Below are 23,108 nucleotides of genomic sequence, written 5' to 3'. Positions count from 1 at the left end.
CGAAGTTCGGTTCCTTCAGGTCCTGGGGGCTGCAGGTGCAGTGTTGGTTCCAGGCGTCGGGTCCCTTGTTACAGGCAGTCGCGGTCAGGGGGAGTCTCTGGATTCTCTCTGCAGGCGTCGCTGTGGGGGCTCATCTCTGGTTACTCACGGGCTCGCATTTGGCGGGGAGTCCTCACTGAGGTGTCGGTTTTCTGCAGGTCCAGCCGGGGGCGTCGGGTGCAGAGTGTAGAGTCTCACGCTTCCGGCTGGAAACGTGAAGTCCTTGGAAGTTGCTTCTTTGTTGCAAAGAAGTAGCTGGTTTTGAACAGGGCCGCTGTTCACAGGAGTTTCTTGGTCCTGTAGTCCAGGGCAGTCCTCTGAGGCTTCAGATGTCGCTGGTCCCTGTCGGATACGTCGCTGGAGCAGGTTTTTCGAAGTTGGAGACAGACAGTTAGGGCTGGGGCCAAAGCAGTTGTCGTCTTCCTCCTTCTCTGCAGGCTTGTAGGTCAGCAGTCCTTCTTCTTTCTTCAGGTGGCAGGAATCGGATTTCCTGGGATCTGGGGAGCCCCTAAATACTGAATTTAGGGGGGTGTTTAGGTCTGGGAGGGCAATAGCCAATGGCTACTGTCCTTGAGGGTGGCTACACCCTCTTTGTGCCTCCTCCCTGTGGGGAGGGGGCACATCCCTAATCCTATTGGGGAAATGCTCCAAACTCAAGATGGAGGATTTCTCAAGGCAGGGGTCACCTCAGCTCGGGACAGTCAGTGTGCATTTATTGTGCTGAGAAGTTTGATACTAAACTTCCCAGTTTTCAGTGTAGCCATTATGGAACTGTGGAGTTCGTGTTTGACAAACTCCCAGACCATATACTCTTATGGTTACCCTGCACTTATAAGTCTAAGGTTTTGCTTAGACACTGTAGGGGCATAGTGCTCATGCACATATGCCCTCACCTGTGGTATAGTCCACCCTGCCTTAGGGCTGTAAGGCCTGCTAAAGGGGTTACTTACCTATGCCACAGGCAGTGTGAGGTTGGCATGGCACTCTGAGGGGAGTGCCATGTCGACTTAGTCATTTTCTCCCCACCAGCACACACAAGCTGTGAGGCAGTGTGCATGTGCTGAGTGAGGGGTCCCTAAGGTGGCATAAGACATGCTGCAGCCCTTAGAGACCTTCCCTGGCATCATGGTACTTGGTACCAGGGGTACCAGTTACAAGGGTCTTAACCGAGTGCCAGGGTTGTGCCAATTGTGGAGACAAAGGTACAGTTTAGGGAAAGAACACTGGTGTTGGGGCCTGGTTAGCAGGGTCCCAGCATACTTTCAAATCATAACTAAGCATTAGCAAAGGCAAAATGTTAGGGGGTAACCATGCCAAGGAGGCATTTCCTTACATGGCCTCTTCAGGATGAAACACCCATGTAGGAAAATTAAATACAAAAATGAAAGAAGTAGTAAAGACCAGAAAATGGTATAAAGATGAAACGTATACTAATACATGCCGACGCACTCTCACCCCCAGTCCGGTCAGCAAAAGCATGACAAAAAAGTTGTTTCAAATGTGTACTCTGCATGAAACACTTGGATCTCATTGTTTGTACTTTGCAACAAGAAAATACCAACTCTCCAGAAGTGGTATTTTCAGTATTTTAACTTAAAATCAGACTTTATTAGTAAAGACGATATTAAATTATAGTTAATTGGATTGTAAACAGGATACCTCGACCTGCTCCCAATACAATGTTAGCATTTATTAAAGTTACTAGTGTAACTCAGTGTCAGTTAATTGGCAAGTCAGGCCTTACAACAGTGAACAAACTATTTTAGGAGTTTTCACTCCCAGAGAATGTATGATTTAAGTACACGTTAATTTTTAGGGTTGACTTATAAGTATCAATAAGAAAGACTTAGACCTGGCAAAAGGTTTATTTTGTTAGGTCGAAATGGCACTTTAAAACAGCACTACAGGCTGCAGTGGCAGAGTGAGACCTGTTTTGAAGTGCTACTTTAGTGGGCGACACAATGTGTGCTGCAGGCCCACCAGTATTTTACAAAACCTGGGCACATGTAATATTATTGACTAGGGACTTACACCTTATTGCCACATTTAATTTACTTGTAAGCCAGTTTTACCATGTGCTGGGGAGAGAGCACAAGCACTTTACCACTTGTTAGGAGGGAAACGTCCTAATGCCAACACAAACAAGTCCAGGAACAGAAGGCACAAACCAGGGGGTGACCCAGAAATAAATGCCAGGTCCAACAGCAGACAAGAGGGTTTAATCTCTAATGTTGGATGTCTTTCAAGATTTTATGTAAAAATAAACCCATTAAAAAAAGCTGTATCACAAACTATAGGGGCAAATAAAAAATTACAAAAAAGTAATGGCTATTGTGTTACTGTATGAATTACAAAAATGTAGTGTTAACAAGTAAAATGTTATATTCCTTGCCTTTCATTATGTATTTGACATTTTATTCAATAAACAAGTAACAAGTCTCAACAATGAGCATGACATTTTGTAGTGATCTGTGTGAAATATGCAGAACAAGAGTACCTTAATAATGGCTCTGCGGTAATATCTTTGTCTCTTGAACAAAATGTAACTCTTAAGCTAACCCCTAAATGTTACTACCACCTTAACGGTATCATTTTAATCTTCATCCTACCATTTATCCTAACCTTTACCCTGGGCCTTACACCATCCCCTGCTGTGCCCTTAGATCACCACTAATCAGTCCTAATTGGAGCACCATCCCTTCCCCTAATCCTATATCTTATCAAAACCCTTAACAGAGTTCGACAATTACCTTAACCTATGCCTAAAGCTTACTGTAACACCAACTCATATTCCAAACCCCATCCCTTACCATACTGCATGACTCAAACTAACCCTAGAGCATTTTAACAATTATTGTGAACAATTATTTTTTTTTTAAAACCAAACAAAAAAAAAAACATTATCCCTTCCTGAAAGTCCACACTCAGTCGATCACCCTGGCCGCTTTGACCACGGATGCTCCAATGTCATATGCAGACTTCCACAAGGATTCTCACTCAGTTCCACTGATCTACACCTACATGACCCCATTCACCAGCTTCAACCACGCCTACGGAATTAGCATCATATTCTATGCTGACGACACCCAGCTCATACTAGCTCTTTCTTGACAAGACACCAAACGTCTGGACCGATTACTCCGCCGTCATGACTCAAGTCGCCAGATGGATGAAAAACAACTGCCTCAAGAGAAGGATAAAAAACAATTGTCCCCTCGAGGGACTATCTGGTGGCCTGCCAAACTCCAATCCACAGCCCTTGCAGCAATCCACTCAAAGAACCTCGGAATAGTATTCGATAACCAATTCATCATGACCGGCCAAGTGAATGCAGTCTCAGCCTCATGTAGCTACACACTCAAGATGCTCAGGAAGATCTTCAAATGGCTCCCCACCAACACTTGCAGAACTGTCACCCAAGCCCATATCACCAGGAAGATGGACTACGGCAATGCACTCCATGCTGCAATGAACACAATTGACAAGAAGACTCAAGACCATACAAAACTCAGCAGCCAGGCGCACCTTCAACCGCCCCCACCCAGCACCTCAAAAGAGTTCCACTGGCTGCCAAACCACAAACAAGCACTTTTCACAATTCTCATTCACATATATAAAGCCTTACATAACATGGGACCTCAAATACCTCACCCACCGCATTAATTTTCAGAAAACCTACCAGTCACCTCCACTCAACCACATTCCTACTCCGACCCCTCTACACACCACCACCCCCACATAGGCAGTAATAGATCTGGTAGTCGTGTCTTTTCCTACGTCTCTCCTAAAGCTTGCAATGACCTGGCCCTACACCAGAGCCTACTCCTCACTTTGTGAATTCCACAAGACCTTGCTCTTCACCTAGTCCAAACCCTAGCTGAGCCAATACAGCCATTTCAGCACCAGGATACCCTCTCAGGTGAGTTGTGCACTATACAAATACACATAACATAACAAAACATGTGTAATATGTTAAACTATGTTTAATTTAAATTCTTCCATTTCAATTTTATTAAACAATCATTTTCTGACAAAGTTTAAGCCATTACTATTCTGATTTGTCTTTTCTGTGACAACTTCTTTAGGAGACCTCTTCTTCATTAGAGACCTTTTCATAACATGAAGTTATGAAATAACATAGTGTCTTTGCACATTTAAGTAATGTAACTATGACAAGCGACCTTAAATTTCTGAATCATTTGGTTTTAAGAAAACTTGAGCATTATAATCAATTTGTGTTTCTATGTTCATGAATTCATATACTTTACATCACTGATCCAGGGCAATGACCAGCAGGCAAAAGGGTGACCACAAGATCTTCTTTCTGAAAAGGAAGAGAATAAAAAAATCACTGTCTTTCTCCAAATGTTGGGTTTGCATAGTATACCTCAGTTTACATAAGCCTAATCTAATGTCAGTCTTGACAATGGGCAAAATAAGAATGCTCAGTGTACTCAAGTGCACATTCTGTTGACATACCTTTCTGACCTCTCTATAGTCCCTTAATTTTTAGCTGGGACTTGGCTACACTGCATGCCCACTCTGCACATGATCTCTCCTTTCTATGTCACCTCCACCTCCTTGCCTAATCAACAATCATTTAAATATCTCTTTATGTTATACGTTAATCGCTCCTCAAAACATTATGTACCCATCTAGCATTCCCTGATGGCTGAACTGCTGGCACCAGCCCACCTTGAATAGTCCAAGTAACTGGATCCTGGCATAACATAACATAGACCAATGAAGTGTCTACTTTTTTTGACATGCAATCACTGGCTGTCATTCTACGAATGTAAATTCCCATCAACTGTTTCCCTCCCCATTTACACTAGTGTCACTAACGTCAGCTCCCTTGTTGGTCTTCAATGTCATATCAATGAACTGTTCACCTCCTCTGTGCCTATGGCTAGTCTGCTATATTCTGACAGGCATCCCTTTAGCCTCCAAAAAACACAATTATATTAACTGCCAGTTATATTTTACATCCTCTATCCTGTCAGCACCTATCCTATTCTTACTACTCTCCACTCATGTTTTATTATAATCGTAAAGTTTGCTTTTGTAAATTATGTATTGTGCGTTAAAGGGTTCTTGCTCCATTCAACTATTTTTCGGTGTATCCCCCATTCAGTGATCTCTAAGCCTGGTCTTGACTAAAGAAAAAACTCCATAAATGAAACAATGTCTACTTCTGCAGAATACATATTTGGTAATGCAAATGTTGGAATACAAAATACACGTCCTTCCACCTACAAAAATGTTCTTAAATAAAGTTTAATTTTCCCAAACAAACTACACAAACATTAATATTGCTCAGGTAGCAATATAAAATTCAAAAATGGCACAAGATTCCATTCTACCAGTGACCTATTCAGTAGTTTACAACACTCAACCCATATCATATTGATTTGTGGTTGATACATCTTAAGATTTTTGCTCTACAATGATACACAGAGCAATAGTTTTGTTCATCCCCAATAGCCGCCCTACTCTATTATGTCAATTATCAGATCAAGCATACTTTTCCAACTTCTCAAATCTTCAACTAATTTCTCATCAGTACAAAGTCTAAATGAGCCTCCTCAGCCACAACCCATTCTCGTTACTCCTCAGACCAGGATTAAATTAAAAGGCTCCTCCCACTTCCTGCAATCAATGCCTCTCTTTTCTTCTATTTGTGAGTCAGAGGCCAAGTGCTGCAAACCTATAATTAATGGTGACTTTCTTAATTCTCTGATACAGTCCCAGGGGGCATTGCTTCAATAATATAGCAACCAGTTGTCCACTGCTCTTTTCAGCTGATGCACCACTTTAGTCAAATACACCTCCACCATTTCACATGACCAGACAATGTGCAAGAAGTTACTGCCATCTTGTTTGAAATGTGGGTAGGAGTCTGGACGCTTTGGGTATATCTTATGTATCGCAAATTGAGTAAACACCATGCACAATTTTAAAGAGCGGCAAAAATTGGCACTACTAGAAACCTTCTCAGAATACAACAGGCAGCACTCAACTTAGCCTCGCCCAAATGATACACACTGTCTCGATTACACTCCGGTTTAATCTTATTGGTGCAGTGGTACATGTAGGCCAATGAGCATACCATTCTCACAAGCAAAACAATCACAGGGAATATACTGGTTTCCTTGGTTAGGGGTGTCCTGGATATCTCATCCAAGTATGGCAGTCAGCATTTGGAAGAGAAAATTAATTGTCCAGCATGTCCGCAAACTGTACCCTGGAATTCTCAAAGGACTTAAATTCATCGGCATACAGCAACCCTCCATCCATTCATCTTTATCTCTCATCTGGCCGAGGCAATACACAGAAAACCGTGCTACCTTTGTGGTTATCTTAGTTGCCCTACCACAATTTCTGCACATTAATATCACCAGATAAGACATGCACTATTTCACCTTTACCAAACTCATAATTTGGTCATTTGGGTCAAAGACCCATGGCAACCCCTAAACAAGAAATTGTTTTTTCACCCACCCCACCAGATGCTGGAGCTGTGGGGTACCAGGTCCATTCCAGGTCTGGGACATTTAGTCCACTGTGTTCGTATGGCAACTTCAAACTATTCAATTTGACTCTAGGATGATTACCCACCAAGATAAGATCAAGGTCAATACGCATCAAGTTCTTCAAACAAACATATGCCTCAGCAACAAACCGATACCACCCTGGGACCATGATACCCAAACTGAGGCCAACTTCTGGTGGGCTGCAAAAGTCCAAGCAATAAATAGAGAGGCCTTTAAATTCTGTATCACATCTGGTCACATTTTCTGTGCTACAAAGACAGAGGACAGCTATCAGACTATGTCTCCTAATAAATTGCTATTTTTTAGCATGGGGAAAACATCTCATTTTGCAGTCAAAGAAAGAAAAGTAAAGTGAAGTATGTGAAAGGAAAGGATGTAGGGTGGCATTTTTTTTGTTTTGTTTACACACAACAAAATGTAAATGACTGTAAATGGATCGTACGCATTTAGCAGTTAGGAAAGCGAAACAAAAGCTATTTTTTTTCTAATTCTGAAATGTGATGGAACAAACATTTTAATAGGACCAAAATAAATCAAGACACTTTAATTTGTGATGCATAAATAATAACTATTCACTGAATCCAGATATAGACACTTTATCACTTGTGCTCTGTATTGTTTTATCAGTTAAACTGTGTGTCTGTGCAAATTTAATGGGTATTTCAAAATGTGCTGTCTGAAAATTACTGCACTACTACATGATGTTTCAGTTACATTATAAATCACCTGCTTTATGTCTATTAAAACTAGGAGGGTTGTGAAAGTGTGTCCCTCTAAAAATTGGGTTGTGGTTCTAAAATGTTTGGGAAGTACTGCCCTGGAAAGTTTAAAGGCATTTAGGTTGGATTGCCATTTCAATTAATGCTCTTCTGCCCGCTATTGGTTATGGGGTCTACCCCATATCGACTCTCAGATCCTGGTCAGGTTTCTTCCCACATTTAATTCTAGATACTTTTCTTGAATGTGTCACTCATACAACAAAAAAAAAAATCAACACTCCCACCTGCTAACAAAGTACCAGCTCTAGAAGATAAGCTAACAGTCTACCCACCATTGCACCCTACGAACACAACCGTAATCTGGACCAAACTGTACACAGATAGAAAGGGCACCATATTCATTCCGTAGTTTAAATGAGTACCACAAAAGGTTTCTTAAATAAAGAAAGGTGTCATAGAGGAACAGCATGTGGAACACATTTCCTGTGGTAATATAATACCACAGTTCCTCAAGTGCGTTATATGAATATCAGCCATAGGCTTGATGACAACAAAACAGAAGGATGAGGGAGAACATCCATGTTGGGTTCCTCCCTCAATAGGTCAACACTCACAGACTTCCGAGCCTGTTTTCACAGTTGCAGACGGCTTTGAAAAAATTATACTAGTTAAGGTGAGGCGATATGGGCGAAATCTGAACTTCACCCCAGTGTGTCAAAGGACGTTTCAATATAAATCGAGTCCACCACATACTTTTCCTGCTCATCAAGATCAAGGAAATATTGAACATTGCTAGCCTACATAGGTTTACAATAGTGTCCTACCAGGGTATGATTTCTAACTGGTTAACCTCGTTGAGACCCACAGTATTTCACACGCCATAGCTCCAATGAGAATTTCATTGGAACGTTTTGCAAGGTACATTATGATTTGAAGTCAGACATGTCTTTGCCTGTGTTAGGATCAACTATTATGTCCTCTTTTATAGAATCAGAAAGTTCGCTATGTGTGGGTGATTCCTCATAAAATTGTAGTAGTTTAGACAGGGCAGGTTTTGAGCAACAGCTGTAAAACTCAACCAAAAGCCTATCATTACTTGGGGCGGTGTCTTCCCTCAATGTCTTTGTAAATTAGGTCACTCAAACTTTGCAGTTCAAGTAGACATGCAGTACTTTGCTCTGCACTACGGCAAGGCGAAACAGAAAAGTCTAACTCGTTTCCATATCTAGAGTGGACAACTGGGAAAAAGGCAGTGGCAAGTATCCACCGAACATTCCATTAACTATGAATTGGGTACTCTCCGCTACTCCTGCCTCATCTACTACATGCAATACGAGTGGCCCCTGTTCTTATAAAGCTCCAGGAGCTGAGCAAGAATCATACCCAATTTATCTCCCTCTCTATGCAGCCACTGTCTAGAAGAAGTATGTCAAAAAGTATCCAGCTCTGTGTACCGTCACCACACTGACATTTGTGGTCATAGTTCCGTACACAGGTCTGCCCTCTGTGCCATACCAGTCTCCAAGTATCCTCAATTCTCAAATATCTAGTTTTAATTGCTGACTCACTCGACACACCCTTCCGTTATAAGCTCCTCTAACCACAACCTTCATAGCTTCCCATTTCATCCTCTTGGAAGAAGTGGTGCTCTGGTTTGTATTGAAATAGGTGTGCAGGACTTCAACCACATTTTGTACAAATGCATTGTCAAGTAGCATCTCTGCTTTAAGTCTGAGGTTAGGATATGTACCCTGCGAACAAGCCAAGTATTGGGAAAATGATCCGAGAGAACCTCGCTCATATATTAGGCTGAAGTGTATCTATCACACAGGATGAAGCTCAGAAACATATAATCTGTCTACTATAGGATCTTTGGTGGCGGCAGAGGGGCAAGTAAAAAGAGGTCATGCTTCCCAAGTGATGTTCCCATCAGACTAGATTGTGATCAAGACAATATCCTCTGATGACGCTGAACAAGAAAGTGTGCAGTCTGGTCACTGCTGGTACTCCGAAGATAGCCTATATCCGGAGCACAATTATCCCTGCAGTCTCCATTTCTTTTGGCTGAAATAATCATACCCATTGCTTAAAAAGTATGTCACAGAATAAGACTATCAGACACTTGGAAATAGATCAAATAAATGCCTAAAACAATTGTCTGTGTTAAAGAAATACTAACAGGGTATTGGTGCATTATCATTGACTCATCTCACTGTAGTGCTTCCACTTTTGCATGGTGTGTCAAGAATTTTTAACAATAAAATAAGTGTTTAGTTATTTTATGTGTCAGGAGGATTGCACAGATTAGTCCACATTTGGAGCTCTTGGGAAAGTTGGGAGTATTGATTGAAAAAATATCCAAGTGGGATGAGCCATTGACTAATCAAATCTCCTAGGGTATGTATCAGTTTAAGACCACTCCAAGCATATTTATGGAGGGTACATTCACCATCCAAGATGTTGACAGATAACAGATGTTCATTCACACCCAACTTAACAATCCTCATGTTATTGAAATCAAAAGAACAAAAGGGTAAGTGTATTCACCAGGATTAAAACCTGTGTCTATAAGATGAAACAAAGGTCCCTGTAGAGGATGCATTAGTACCCTGAGCAACTAAACTCAATCTTCATGAGATGATTCCTGTAAGAAATCAGATTATTATTTGGGGTGTGTGACTGGCTATGTCAAGTAATAATCACAACTCTTGTCAGGCTGAACCCCCAAAGTTACTAAATTAACCAGAGCTCAACCCCCTGGTAGTTATGGCATCGAGCAGACAGACTTAACTTAGGACAGAATGTAAAATGTTTATGCAGTACCAAAACAGTAATAAAGTCAAATACAAGTCCCAATCAGGATTAGAAATAATAAAGGAAAACAAAATGATACCAAAATGATAAAGATCAATAGAAGGGAGCCAGAGATATGCATTGTTAAAGATTTAGGTGGAAACAGCGCAAAAAAGCGGAAAGCGCCAATAGTAGTAAACAGTATGCAATGTGACCGTAATGGTGCCCTAGTCAGATAAAACAAGTGGACTAGTCCTGGTCCCTGTGAATGTATAAAAGTCAAAAAGTTTGAAAAATTTTCAAAGTCCTAATTCAAAAAGGGACTTGGCATTTATTTATTTTTTAGAAAAGGTTCTCTCCCTGTGGGGCAAATCTGAAATAGTAGCTGCAGCTGTGGAACTGCCGGTCGTACACCTGCCACAAGTTGGTCCCGCTAAAGTCCTGGAGCTTTTAGCAGGAAAAAGTTTCTAAGTCTCAAAACAGAAAGGAACTTTGTTGTTTTTCTGGAGATACTGAAATCTTTCAGTGGGATGAACATGAACTTAAAAACAACACTGTGGAACTGCCAGTTGAGCACTTTTTGTGGTAGGTCCCCTTTGCTCAGCAGCAAAGGTGTTCACATTTTCCAATGTTTTTCCTGGTAACCAAGCAACAACTAGAGTACACTTTTAAGCCCTCTATGTCCTAAGGGGGGGGGGGGGGCACTAAGACTCTCAAGGTACCAGGCAAAGCCCACCAGCAAAGTTCCGTTGCCACTAATCAGTTGGGATTTGTAGGGAAAAAAACACTCTTGCAGCTTTTTGTTTCACTGCAGCAACACAGGAGGTCAGCGACTTCACACTTAAAGTTCCTTTTTTGTCCTGGATAGAAAAGGGGAGCAGGTCCAGTCTTTCAGAGCTCTTCGCAGTTCTGAGACAGCAGATCTGTCCTCTTCTGTTGTACTGCAGGTCCAAAAAGTGTTTTGTCAAGGTGCTCTGTGGTGCCACATTTATGCCTGGCATTTGATAGGGAGCGGGGGTAACTCCTACATACTCCCTAATCAATGGGGTAAAAGTTCCTGGGGGAAACTCTACCCACTTTTTAAATAGTTTCAGTTTGCTGTACAGCAAATAGGCCAAAAATGCCATGTGTCACGGCATTTTTCAAGATGGCAAAAACCACACTAAACTTGGGCTTGTTGCGCTTCTGGTGTTGAGGGAAGTGCACTTTAGAAATCAGTGGTGCCACCACATCTAAAACTAAAATCCAATTTGAAGCAAATAATGTACCCACAGCAAAACCAGACAGAGAAGTCAGGTATGCCCAAAGCAGAATCCTTCAGGAGCCAGACAGGAGATATACAAAAAACGTCTACCAGCGCAACTCTGTATCTCCATAGGAGCAAGGAGTGAGGGTGTAAGGAGGCTGGGAATGCTGTGCACTCCAGCCCCCGAGAGTCGGAGACCTGGCGCTACCTTCAAAGTGCCGCTGTGGTGCTGCTGGGGCTGACTTTCCCCCATTTTACTTTGGCTCATCTGAAGAACCACCGGGCTGCTTCATGAGCCTAACGCTTAGTGCTTGTGGAGTCTCTCTCATTTAAGCTACGAACGAGTGCTGCGGCCATAGTCGGCTTACACGAACTGAGGGCCCAGGAACCCACAGAGGTGGCCCAGTTAAATCCAGGTGCAGCTAAGTCTGACATGCCCTACTCGCATCTTCTCACAATTTCGCTATCTGACGAGGATAACTTCTGTGCCCCCCCAGTGAGCAAGGAAACAGTAAGCAAACAGCAAGAAACATCAAGAAATAGTGGGGTCCCGTAGGTAACCACATTATGATCCAGGTTGGGCAGCAACTGGCAACCCTGCTACTTTTCCCTACTTTGACAAGGAATTCTCTGTGACAAAGTAATCCAAGCTATGTTAGACAGCACTCAGGTAGGGCCAGACTTAGTCTATACTGATGGAACGTACATGGTCTCACACAAAAATAGGAAGATGGTGAAGTTGCACTACTTTGGAGGGACTTTGATCTCCTTATCTCGTTACAAGAAACTTGGGCTCAAACAACGTCCCTTTGACTGGCTATGTCGAGTTCCAGAAACCAGCCATTAAAATTAACAGACATGGTCGCAATTGGTGGCCTAACAGTCTGAATTTCCACACCACTGCGCTACTCGACAGAAGAGTACCTTTGGCCCAAGCAATCCACCTGACCACATTTAACACCTACGGAAAGCATTTGCTTTTGATTATTAATGTCTATATCAATCCCACCAGGTCTGGAAAGGAGAACAAACTCAGAAACTTAGTATCAATCCTAACTGAACTCAAGCAAAAATTACTGCTAGTAAACATTCTGTTAGCTGGCGAGTTCAATACCAACCTGTTTGGGGGATTAACAGGTCATGAGACTAATTACCTGGACACTGAGTATGACCTCCCAGTCCCAAATTTACCAGTGGTAAATCGTCAGAGTTCTTCCTAACAGAGTGTGATCCCCTAGGTCTTAGGCTCCTAAATGTACCTTCTGGCTGAACAAGGGCTGAGGAAAAGTTACTCTTTTATTGACTTCAGCCTCTGTACAGTTGGACTTTTCAAATACATTGACGATTTTTCCTCAGGGTCTTGTTTTGACAGTGATCACTGAACGCAGTACATCAGTGTCTCCATCTGTCCATCAAAATTGGAAGCTGCTTCTTCCACCAGCACTGGGGTGCGAACTAAAAACCTAGAAAGGCTAAAATGGGACAATGAAATCAGCTAAGAAGCTCTGCCATGGATAAGAGCTCAATTTAATGTATTCATAGCCCAACGTAACCCCCCATCAGACAGTGGGTGATCTTTACTTGTCAAATTCTTCAGAAACTTCAGTTATGCTGCCAGCACGTTGCGCACATCACACTTTAGTGGCAATACACATTGCTTAACGTCGGATACCCTACTGTCGTAACTGCTACTGCACACTGCTTTAAATGACCAAATCTGCTTTTCCATTTTTGGCACTGGGCGCTGTTTAGTGTTTTTATAATATATCATTGTTCAAAACCACTCTTTCCACCAGTGTCCTTTAAACTGCATTGCTTGCTCCTGCAAGTGGTTAGTCTGGGAGCAAGACAATCCTGTAATATGCCTCTTTTTTGTGCTGATTGGATCTTTTTGCCCTGCACCGGGACCTGGCCTGGCATATTTTGCACATTGTTTTTCCAACTGAGTCAAAAGATCCATCCTGTTTTATGTGACATTGATCAAAAAACATAAAAGAGAAGGAAAAGGGAAAGCATTTTGCATTTTTTCTTGTTTTATCTTTTAAATAATGGCTCAGTTGAATGTCTCTGGCCTGAATTCAGTTTTGTTTGTTTGTATAATATGGCGTTTTCAACTTTGTATGCTGAACACTCTTAATTACTTTGCTTGTTTGTAAAGGTTTTAAATAATCGTACAATAAATTTACTACTACAAAAAGTGTCCTGCAGTGCTGTTCTAGAAGACTCATTCAAATTGTTGGCACTTCTGGATTGCTCACATGCAGAATTGGTCAGTTATAAACAACACTGGCATGTGTTTATTTCTTGAGGATGCCTCTGGCGTGTTGGGTTCATCTCAGAGGCCTCATCGTAAACATTGTTTGCTTCTAGAAGCCTCATTTAGAGCATTGTCTGTTTTGGGTGCATTGTAGCCACTTCTGGAGACTGCCTTTGCATGCTTTGTTCAGTTCTGAAAGTCACTGTTCAGGCAAGTGGCTCAGTGAATAAATCCCTGTTGCTGACATCTGGAGTAATCTGAAGGTCACAAATTAAAATCCAGGCAAGGTCAGTTCAGACTTCCATCCTTATGTGGTCTGTAAATGTTGTACCATTAAAATGGATAATGATGAATCCTGTTGTTTAGAGCGCTTAGAAACTTTACAAATGCTGTTGCTTCCCCAACATCAAAATACGTTTTTATCCGAGTAGTGTGTTTACATCCAGAGGCGCCTTCTGGGGTTTTGTCTGATATTGGAGGCCTCCTCTGGAGTGCTGCCTCGTTTAGTAAGCCTCTTTGAAATATATGCTCTGTTCTGGTGACTTCCTGCTATATTGCCTCCTATTTTGGGTTCACTCTTGACCTACAGTTTTTAATTCAGACAGTCACATTTCTATCGTTTTGAAATAGTAAAACACCTGGGTATTGTACTTCACAAACTGAATTGTCTCTAGGCAATAATGTTAGGTGTCCCTGTTGCCAGTAAAAAGGTATCTTTTGTATCCACTTCACAAAATGAAAATTTAAATCTGCCTCACTGATTTGAACCCGAGAACTTTGGGTTACATGAATTTGTGCTGAGGAGAAACATGTTGAGCAGAAGGGGACACACCTGGTGTTCACGTTGGGACTAGAACGGAACAGGGTCAATGGAGACAGTAAAGACCTTCTGCAACATCCATCTGTCGCTGTGGTGTGCACATGTCTGATTTCCATGGGCTGCACAAGCACCTCTCAGCTACCACTGCAAGATTGGGAAAGCAGTCATGTATTCCCCTCCTTTGACTCATCCCAAACCTCATTTATTACTATGATCTCCCTATTACCTTTCTAGACTCTTCCCTCCTCCACCTCTCCTTTGGCTCATTCCAAACCTCATCTTACGACTGTGATCTCCCAAGTAACACTTTCTAGACTCTTCCCTCCTCTATACCTCCATTATTCTATTCAATCCAACTAACAGACTTCAATGCCCACTGCTTAAACTAACAACTCCCATTTCCCTATACTAATCCACCAGTAATTGTTTTTGGGTTCCACAGTAGCGTGCTACTTGCCGAAAAGTGCTTTGATGCCTCGCAGGGGTAGTAAGCGCCATACAAATACAATAACAATTCACTCCCTTTCAGTTGTGCCAAATGTGTTATATGAGGTTCAAAGAACTAGCCAGGCAGGATTAGACAGCGGGGTGTCAACAGAACGCCCACAGCCCTCACCCTGCAGATTCTACTGACCTTAAAGGAGTAATGTCTACCCATTCAGGTCAGCCTATTGTGTACTCCTGGGAGGAATTTCACACCTCTTTCTGGGCTGAGCACAGGCTGCAGTAGGTGTTGGAGCACAATAGGTGCTGCAGTCCACAGGTATACAAAGTGATGGATGGAATACTTGAATTAAACACAGCCACTGGTAGTTACTCAGGACGCATTCCAGTCCATCAGTATTTTGCATACCATGGCCCATCGTTCTGGACTCAGCCACATGCAACCAGTCTTGACCCTGCTCCAATAGGAACAGTCCAGCCCAAACTGCCAGGCCATGTCCTTCCTGAAATGGAACACAATCAATTCAACACCATTTTTGCCCTTATTAGGGCTCATCAGTCGGGTATCGCTTGGTTCCAGTGGTAGTGTGCAAGGGTTCCATGTGTGGGCATACCTGTCCCATTAGGGACCCGCAAAACAAAAAAGTGATGGTTGGAATGCTTGAATAAATCTCAGGCACGTCGCACTGAAGTATACAAAAAGTGAAGGATGAGATGCTTGAATTAATCACAGCCACTGGCAGAATTTCTTATGAACCGCATTAATGTAACTGTATACACTCAATTTTAGAATATGTTTTGCATATATATTTTAATATGTATTTAATATCAGCTTTGTTCTTGTTCTTAAATTTTCCTAATTTAATTTGTTACCACCTCCAATGTGAAGTAACTAAAAAATCATTTCACATGAGGAGTACAGTAAATCAGGCCTGCCTACTGCATTATTTTACGATATTTAGTTAAGAAGGGTACATTTATGTTTAGATCAGCATTTAGCTGCACCAGCACAATTAGTACAGACTCTTATGGGGTAAGGCAATTTTTTCAAAAAACTGAAAAAGAAGAACAAACTTTGCTTCTCCCATCCACGCTTAAACGTCCCTCCACCCGTGTTCCCCCTCCCATTGACACCTCACTTGACTTAGATCTTGAAAGTATTTTGATTATAACACATCTCCAGATCTTGGGAGCACATCCCTTGCGTTCATGACAGTTCAGACAAATTTTATTGAATAGTGGAGTAGAAGCTACCTAGTTTATCACTTTCAGTGATCGTAGTCTTGGGGCAAGTGAGTTTTTATAATCAGTATTAAAGAAGGCCAGCAAGCGGCTCCAACCACCACAATTTCTCCAGCCATTTATGCTCTAAGGGGTTGTTGTTGCCCCGGAGCCCCAGATCAACTGTTTAGCCGCTAATAACAAATGGGATATGAGGCAACTTTGATAACCATGCATTCAATATGCTTCTTGTGCTGAGCATCTATAATAGTATCCGTATTTTACTCCCAGTTCTATCTTGAGCACGGACTCCATTATGTGCTTAGCTTAGCTTCAAACACAGTCATATTGGTGGTGCAGGTATTTTTCCACACACAACTTAGTCAACATGTTTTTCGTTCCTCTCGCTCTCAATCTCACCAAGGCAGGGACATAACATGGAGGAGTGAGGGCAAGATAAGAATTATGATAGAGCGGGGAACAGTTTGGTCTTGGGAGCACACCTTGGGATGTGGCTAATCTCTAAACATGCTCTTTCAACACTGGCATTGTAGAGCCAGCATTTTCACAATAACTTACTGTAAGGTAGGGGGAGTTTCTAGAGTTCTCCTCTCCAGCTTGTTTAAAGTATATAAGAGGGAAGCTTGACGACTGGGGTGAGATAGACCTCATTTCCAGGAAGGGATGCCTTGCACGGATCCCACTGTGAGAGGATCTCTCTTTTCACGGTTGTTTGGGTTTACAGCTTGAAGCTGGTAAAGAGATGATGTCTATGTCACGCCCCATGGTGATGCATTTTTAATTCTTATTTTTATCTTTGTGTTGTGCATGAATTATATAATCACTATATATAGATATATTATCCATGGTTGAAGTAGTGTATTGTCTTTGTTTATATGATCATTATTATTCTACTGCTGTTATTATTTTCAGAAGCTTAATTTTGTTGCAACATTTGACATAAAAGTTCACTTTATTTTTTCCCAGTATGAACCTTTTGGGAAGTGCCTTAATAAATCTAATACTCATACTAAGAGTGATGAAATCTTAGCATTTCTTTCATTTTGTCTTCTCTCAGTCTGAAGCAGGCAAAACATTTTGGCATACTTGGAAAGGGGAAAAAAGGTTGGAAGTGTACGATTCAAGAGTGAAATATGTTTGGCAAGAAGTCAAAAGCAGCTGCACAAACCATTTCTAAAATTGCCAGTGAGATTCCAGGGTGAATCAAAGAGCCTTATACTGTTTTGGTGAACAAGTGGTCTTGTTTTTCAGGGTGTTCCGAGTCCTGGGATGAATGTCTTGGTGACGCAGAGTCCCAAAATGTGCTTCTATGTTTAAAAAGCTACCTTTTGAACAGAATGGTGATTTATCTATTCTAGGCAGAAGGGGCTGGATACTGCTCTCTGCCTATAGAAACATGCAAGCAGTTAGAACAGGAGAATCAGCAATTAGAAAGGCAGTTAGTTGAAACTAAAATTACTGTAACTATGCTGTCTTGTCAGAATAAGCTATTGCAAGATAAGGTCGATACCTATCAGTCAGTTGCAGAGAATGCTGCTGTTAAAGTTGCAAAGAGCAAATTTCAAAAATGCAGAGTTAAAATAAATCAAAAGAAAGTTAATTTAGCCATTGCCAAAGCAGGATTAGATTGGAATCCGGATTTAGGGGACATTATTGTGTGGGAGGGTACTGATTTTTCAAATTCCAGTGATGAAGAGGTTAAAAAAAGGTGGGGGCCAGTGTGAGCTAGATGAGCCAAGAGTGGTTCGCGCACAACCAATATTTAGATGAAAAATACAGGGCACTCCACAGAACCCAGAAGGAATTGACATGCATTCATAGAAGATGACACTCAACAAGAAGGTAATCATATTATGGGCAGATTTAAACATAAAAGGGGGGAAGCACTGCTTACGTGGATGGTGCGGTTATTTGACACAGGTGCTTCAAGGGTGAAATTAGATTCAGAAGATTCAAGGACGTTTTGTCCTCTTAGTACAAGAACAATTCAGGAGTTATGGGAATCAAGGAGCGACCAATGTATTGCAATTGGCAGTCATGGGATGTAATCAAAAATACCATACTGAATCAGATTGGCCGCCAAATGATAAGCCTGGGTACACATTGAAAGATGATATGCAAAGAATTAAAGAAGAAAGCATTAAAACTGCTATTCTATTAGATGAAGCTCACAATTTGTTAGAGGCTCCACTGACCATTTCAGTATGAAATAAAATAATTTGTCTTGCTCCTACAGTTTACAGGCAAGTAATAATGACTCTCCTAATTCATCAGACAGTGCAGAGAATAAAATAGGTGCTGGAGGCAGTTTGCGAGCTGGGAGATTGGAGTAAACCAGAGAGAGCCTCGGGGTCTGAGGGTCACACAGATAACAACAGAGTATCTAGGAGAGACATTACTGAAGTATGGTGTCAGCAAGGAGCAGATTAATGGGATAGATACCAAAAGCTTGTGGGAGATGTACCGTAAAAGAAGCCTGGACCGAAAAGAAGGTAACAGGCGAGTTAACAAGTAAGATAATAAATGTGCACCTCAGAGTCAGCCACAGCTGCAGAAGGATGGAAAGGAAAGGGAGAAAAATGTTTCTTCATGAGGGAAAGAGGAGGAAGATTTGGACAGCGAGTGGTTAACTGCTGAGAATAGACCCGAAGTGGAATCTGCTTGCAGATATGAAAGTATATATCCAGACCTGACTTGGGCAAAAGTTGACAGGTTTAATTCAGACTAGGAAATTGGCTAAGCTCCAGTACAGGGATGGGCTCGTAAAGATAACAGACCCCATGTTGCTTTAGAAAAACACTGGAAACACAAAAATGTGCAAAGAGTCTGGGGATTAGTTGACACCGGAGCAGAGTCCTCTTTAATTTATGGAAATCCTAAAATGTTCACTGGTCAGCCCTTTACCATCACATGGTTGGGTGGAAAACAAACCACTGTTGTGTAGACTACTGTTCACAGGAAAATAGGGAGAACGCCAAAAAGAGAATAAACTGTTTTGATTGTGCCCCTTCTGGAATATATACTGTGAACTGACATTTTAAAGGGGATGACTTTGTATTTGGATGAAGGTTATCAGTTTGAATAAAAAAGATACATTTCAGTGGCAGCCGTGAGGGTGGGCCACCTGAAGACAACCCCAGTGGAAGTGCCCCCAGCAACAAAGGTAATCCGCTTGAAGCAGTATCGCATTCCAGGAGGGCATGATGAAATAAGTAAAACCAATCTAAGAAATGACTGAGGTTGGTGTAACAGCTCCAACCACCACTGAATGGAACAATCCTCTGTGGCCCGTGCGCCGACCTGATGGGCGCTATAGAATGACCATTGATTACAATGAGCTGAATAAACATACACCCCCATTGACAGCTACGGTACCAGACACCATCACTTTGATTGAAAGAATACAGAAGCATGCAGGGACCTGGTATACAATCATTGATATTGCTAATGCTTTCTTTTCTATTCCATTGGCCCCTGAATGTCAAGAACAATTTGATTTTTAACATGCTGGCAGACAATTCCGAATGTTATCTTTGCCCATGGGGTATACACATAGCCCCACCATCTGTCACTGGCTGGTGGCAGAGCACCTGGATGAAATATTTGTCATTCCAGGAGTACAATTGACCCATTACACTGATGACATGATGATTCAGGGAGACACAAGATATGGCAAATTGATTACATTTGACTACTACCGATTAGTCACGGGTGTCCATACACTTGCACAGCAGTAGACACCTATTCTGGTTTTCTGATTGCTATCCCCTGTAAACGTGACACTCAGTACAATACTATCAAAACTCTGGACCTGTTAATGTTATATTATGGAGTCCCACTCCAGCCATGCAAAGTATGGTGGACGTCATATCCACCTGTCTGGTGGCTATCCCCACGCCTGCAACAATTTTACTAACTATTTTTAATGTAACCAACAAGGATAGAAATGTGCAACAGAGTGATAGGACATCCCACTTTGCCCCTCATGAATATTGTAGGTTTTGCCAAGAAACAACTGATGAAAAGTGGGATAACCTTACACAAATAATTACCTACAGCATTGCTCCTGGTGGAGTGTTTTAATTTCACCTGCAATTGACATCAAATGAGAAAATGCGCTCAACTGAGCCTCTAGACCACAACGCGATCTCCTCAAGAGATACTGGGGGAACAACAAATACTCTGCCATTACCGAACAGATAATCTTTGCAAAAGGATTGATAATCCAATGTCCTGTCTTCACATGGTGACTGGGATGATTGTTCTCCTGTGAAAATGTCACTTTTACATACATTCCTGCCAATATAACCGGTGAACCATGTACCTTTACATGATTAGGACTCATGATGTTTACATTTGATTCTGTACATACTCGCTATCCCCGGGACACGGTTCAATTAAGTGAGGACTAGGACTCTGAAATTCAGTTACTATGCTAATAAGAATATATAATCTTGAGTGTCTCTATTGTAGGTGTGCCCGGATTAGCCGTTTATAATACTCAAATGATCGATAGGTTAGCATGTTTAATAGCTAAGAATATTAATCATTCTTCTGTTGCTTTCTCTGAATTTTAACTAGATATACATGGTACTAGAAAAGCTGCATTGCAAAACAGAGCAACTATTGACTATTTACTGCTAAAGCATGATCATGGTTGCTATGACTTTGAGGGCTTGTGCTGTTTCAATTAGTCAGACCACTCTAAATCTATTCAGTCCCAGATTGACACTTTTCATGAATTGGTGAAAGGAGTAAAACAAGATGTGGATAAAGGATGGTGGGACTGGTTGTTTCAGTGTTTGCCAGATTTTGGGCACTTACGCAAAGTTTTAGGCGGGATGCTCATGGCGATTTGTGCACTAATTCTGATATGTTGCTGTATACAATGCATACCTAATTTGCTCACAATAGTTAAACCAAAGAGTTAATTTTACACCAGTATGTTATGAGAGTCACTTGTCAAAGGGTGGAGTGTAATGCTTTCTGTATTTTACCCCCAGCTCCATCTTGACCACTGACTCCATTTTGTGCTTAGCTTAGCTTCAAATACTGTCATATTGGTGGTGCAGGTATTTTTCCACGCACAACATGGTCAACATGTTTTTCGCTCCTCTCAGACTCTTTCTCACCAAAGCAGGGACAGAACATGGTGGACTGAGGGAACGATAAGGATGTACCAGACTATGTTTATGGTATGGCAGGGAACAGTTTGGTCTTGGGAGCGCTCCTTGGAATGTGGCCAATCTTTCAACCCTGACCTGGTACATCTAGCGCTTGAACAACAACTTACTGTAAGGGAGGGGGAGTTTTTAGAATTCTCCTCCCCAGCTTGTTTAAAGTATATATGAGGGAAGCTTGATGACGGGGTGAGACAGAACTCAGTTCTGTGAAGGGACACCTTGCTCGGATCCCACTGTGGGTGGTTCTCTCTTTTTGCTGTCATTTGGGTTCACAGCTTGAAGCTGGCAAAGAGAAGATGTCTATGTCACGCCCCATGGTGATGCATTTTTAATTATGTTTATCTTTGCGTTGTGCATGAATATATAATCACTATATATAGATATATTATCCATGGTTGAAGTAGTGTATTGTCTTTGTTTCTATGATCATTATTATTCTACTGCTGTGATTATTTTCAGAAGTGCACTTGTGTTGCTGCATTTGACATTAACGTTCACTTTATTTCTTCCCATTTACGAACCTTTTGGGTAGTGCCTTAGTAAATCTATTACTCGGACTAAGAGTGCTGAATTCATGGCATTCCTTTCATTTTGTCTTCGCTCAGTCTGAAACAGGCAAAACAGCATCCCAGCAATATCACATCAGGCTATTTAGTTAAGGCAAATCCAGCGACTGCTTCAACAGCTGTCAATACCATAGTCAAAGGTTTGCCAATTCGGGACAAAACCAGAGTATGTGGGTCAGCTTTCACTCCCCCCCCCTTCATACAGGACTCCAAGCTCCTCCCACCTTCTGCAATCACACCAGGATTTAGTGCTATCTATACGAGAATCTTCAGGCAGGATTCCCTACTTCATGCAGGAGGCAGAAGTATTACCTCATTACAATATTTTCTCCCATTCCCCTGGTACAAGGTTATACCCAATTCCTTTCCCCAAGAGCTCTGGAATGAAAATGTTCGGTTCTCCTGCTTGGCATTTAAAATGGCATATATTCTAGAAGTGGCAGGGATGCCCTGTGCAATGTAAGAGAGATTTTTCAAATGGGGTAAGAACTCTAGCTGCTCCCTGTTTAACTTTTGGATTGAGCTTCCAATGACATAGTTACATGAAGCAATAGGGTTCTGACTCCGGAAGTGTGTATTCCTCCGTCAGTTGTTCAAATGTTTTGGTAGTATCCTGGACAAACATGTCTCAAACAGTTTTACACCAGCCTTCCAACCACTTCTGGTAAGGAACCCAGGTCAACTCTGGAGTGAATTCTTGGTTACCCCCAGACGAGATTGAATGGGGATGGGAAAGAAGTAAGCCTGTATCTAACCTTCACCCTATTCCAAACTTCCATGTCACCCTCACAACTGGGCATTTATACAGTATTTTGGTGCTCTGTGCCTTTGGTTGCCAGGGCACCTACCAGAGGCAAGCTGCCGCCACCGTCCCTTTCTAGTCTCCCTCCGTATCCAGTGTATCAAGAACCACAGATGGGCTGCCACATATTAAATAGCCAAGTCACAAATTCCAGTCCCACCTGACCTGGACCCAGTGAACACTGGTTTCTAGTCAGCTCTTCTTTTTTGCCTGCCCAAATATATGAGTAACAAATCAATTGGAGGTCCCCGATGTAACTCCTGGGTATATGAAGGGATAGTGTTTGGGAGCAATAAGGAATCTTAGTAACAGTGGACATTTTGTATGCTGCCTTTTGGCCAACTAATGAGTGTCTTGTATTTCTAGCTGGTGAGTTCAGTTTTTAATCAATCTTTTCAATTGCTGGAGATTAAGTTCTATAGTCTTGGACAGGGTTGGGGCCA

The 23,108-nt window shown here is 41.9% G+C and overlaps 1 protein-coding gene across 1 annotated transcript in view; it reads right to left on the bottom strand.

The window, feature by feature from the left end:
• DCLRE1C (DNA cross-link repair 1C) overlaps nt 1-23,108 on the bottom strand; it is a 344,756-nt gene that overhangs the window by 300,661 nt on the left and 20,987 nt on the right. Inside the window, exon 5 of the mRNA XM_069228721.1 lies at nt 4,308-4,363. Within this exon, the coding sequence (XP_069084822.1) occupies nt 4,308-4,363 (56 nt within the window). The remainder of the gene's footprint in view (nt 1-4,307; nt 4,364-23,108) is intronic.

This window comes from Pleurodeles waltl, chromosome 4_1, assembly GCF_031143425.1.
Source record: "Pleurodeles waltl isolate 20211129_DDA chromosome 4_1, aPleWal1.hap1.20221129, whole genome shotgun sequence".
Lineage (NCBI taxonomy): Eukaryota > Metazoa > Chordata > Amphibia > Caudata > Salamandridae > Pleurodeles > Pleurodeles waltl.
Note: the sequence above shows the minus strand (reverse complement) of the source record. Positions and strands in the feature narration are given on the sequence as shown.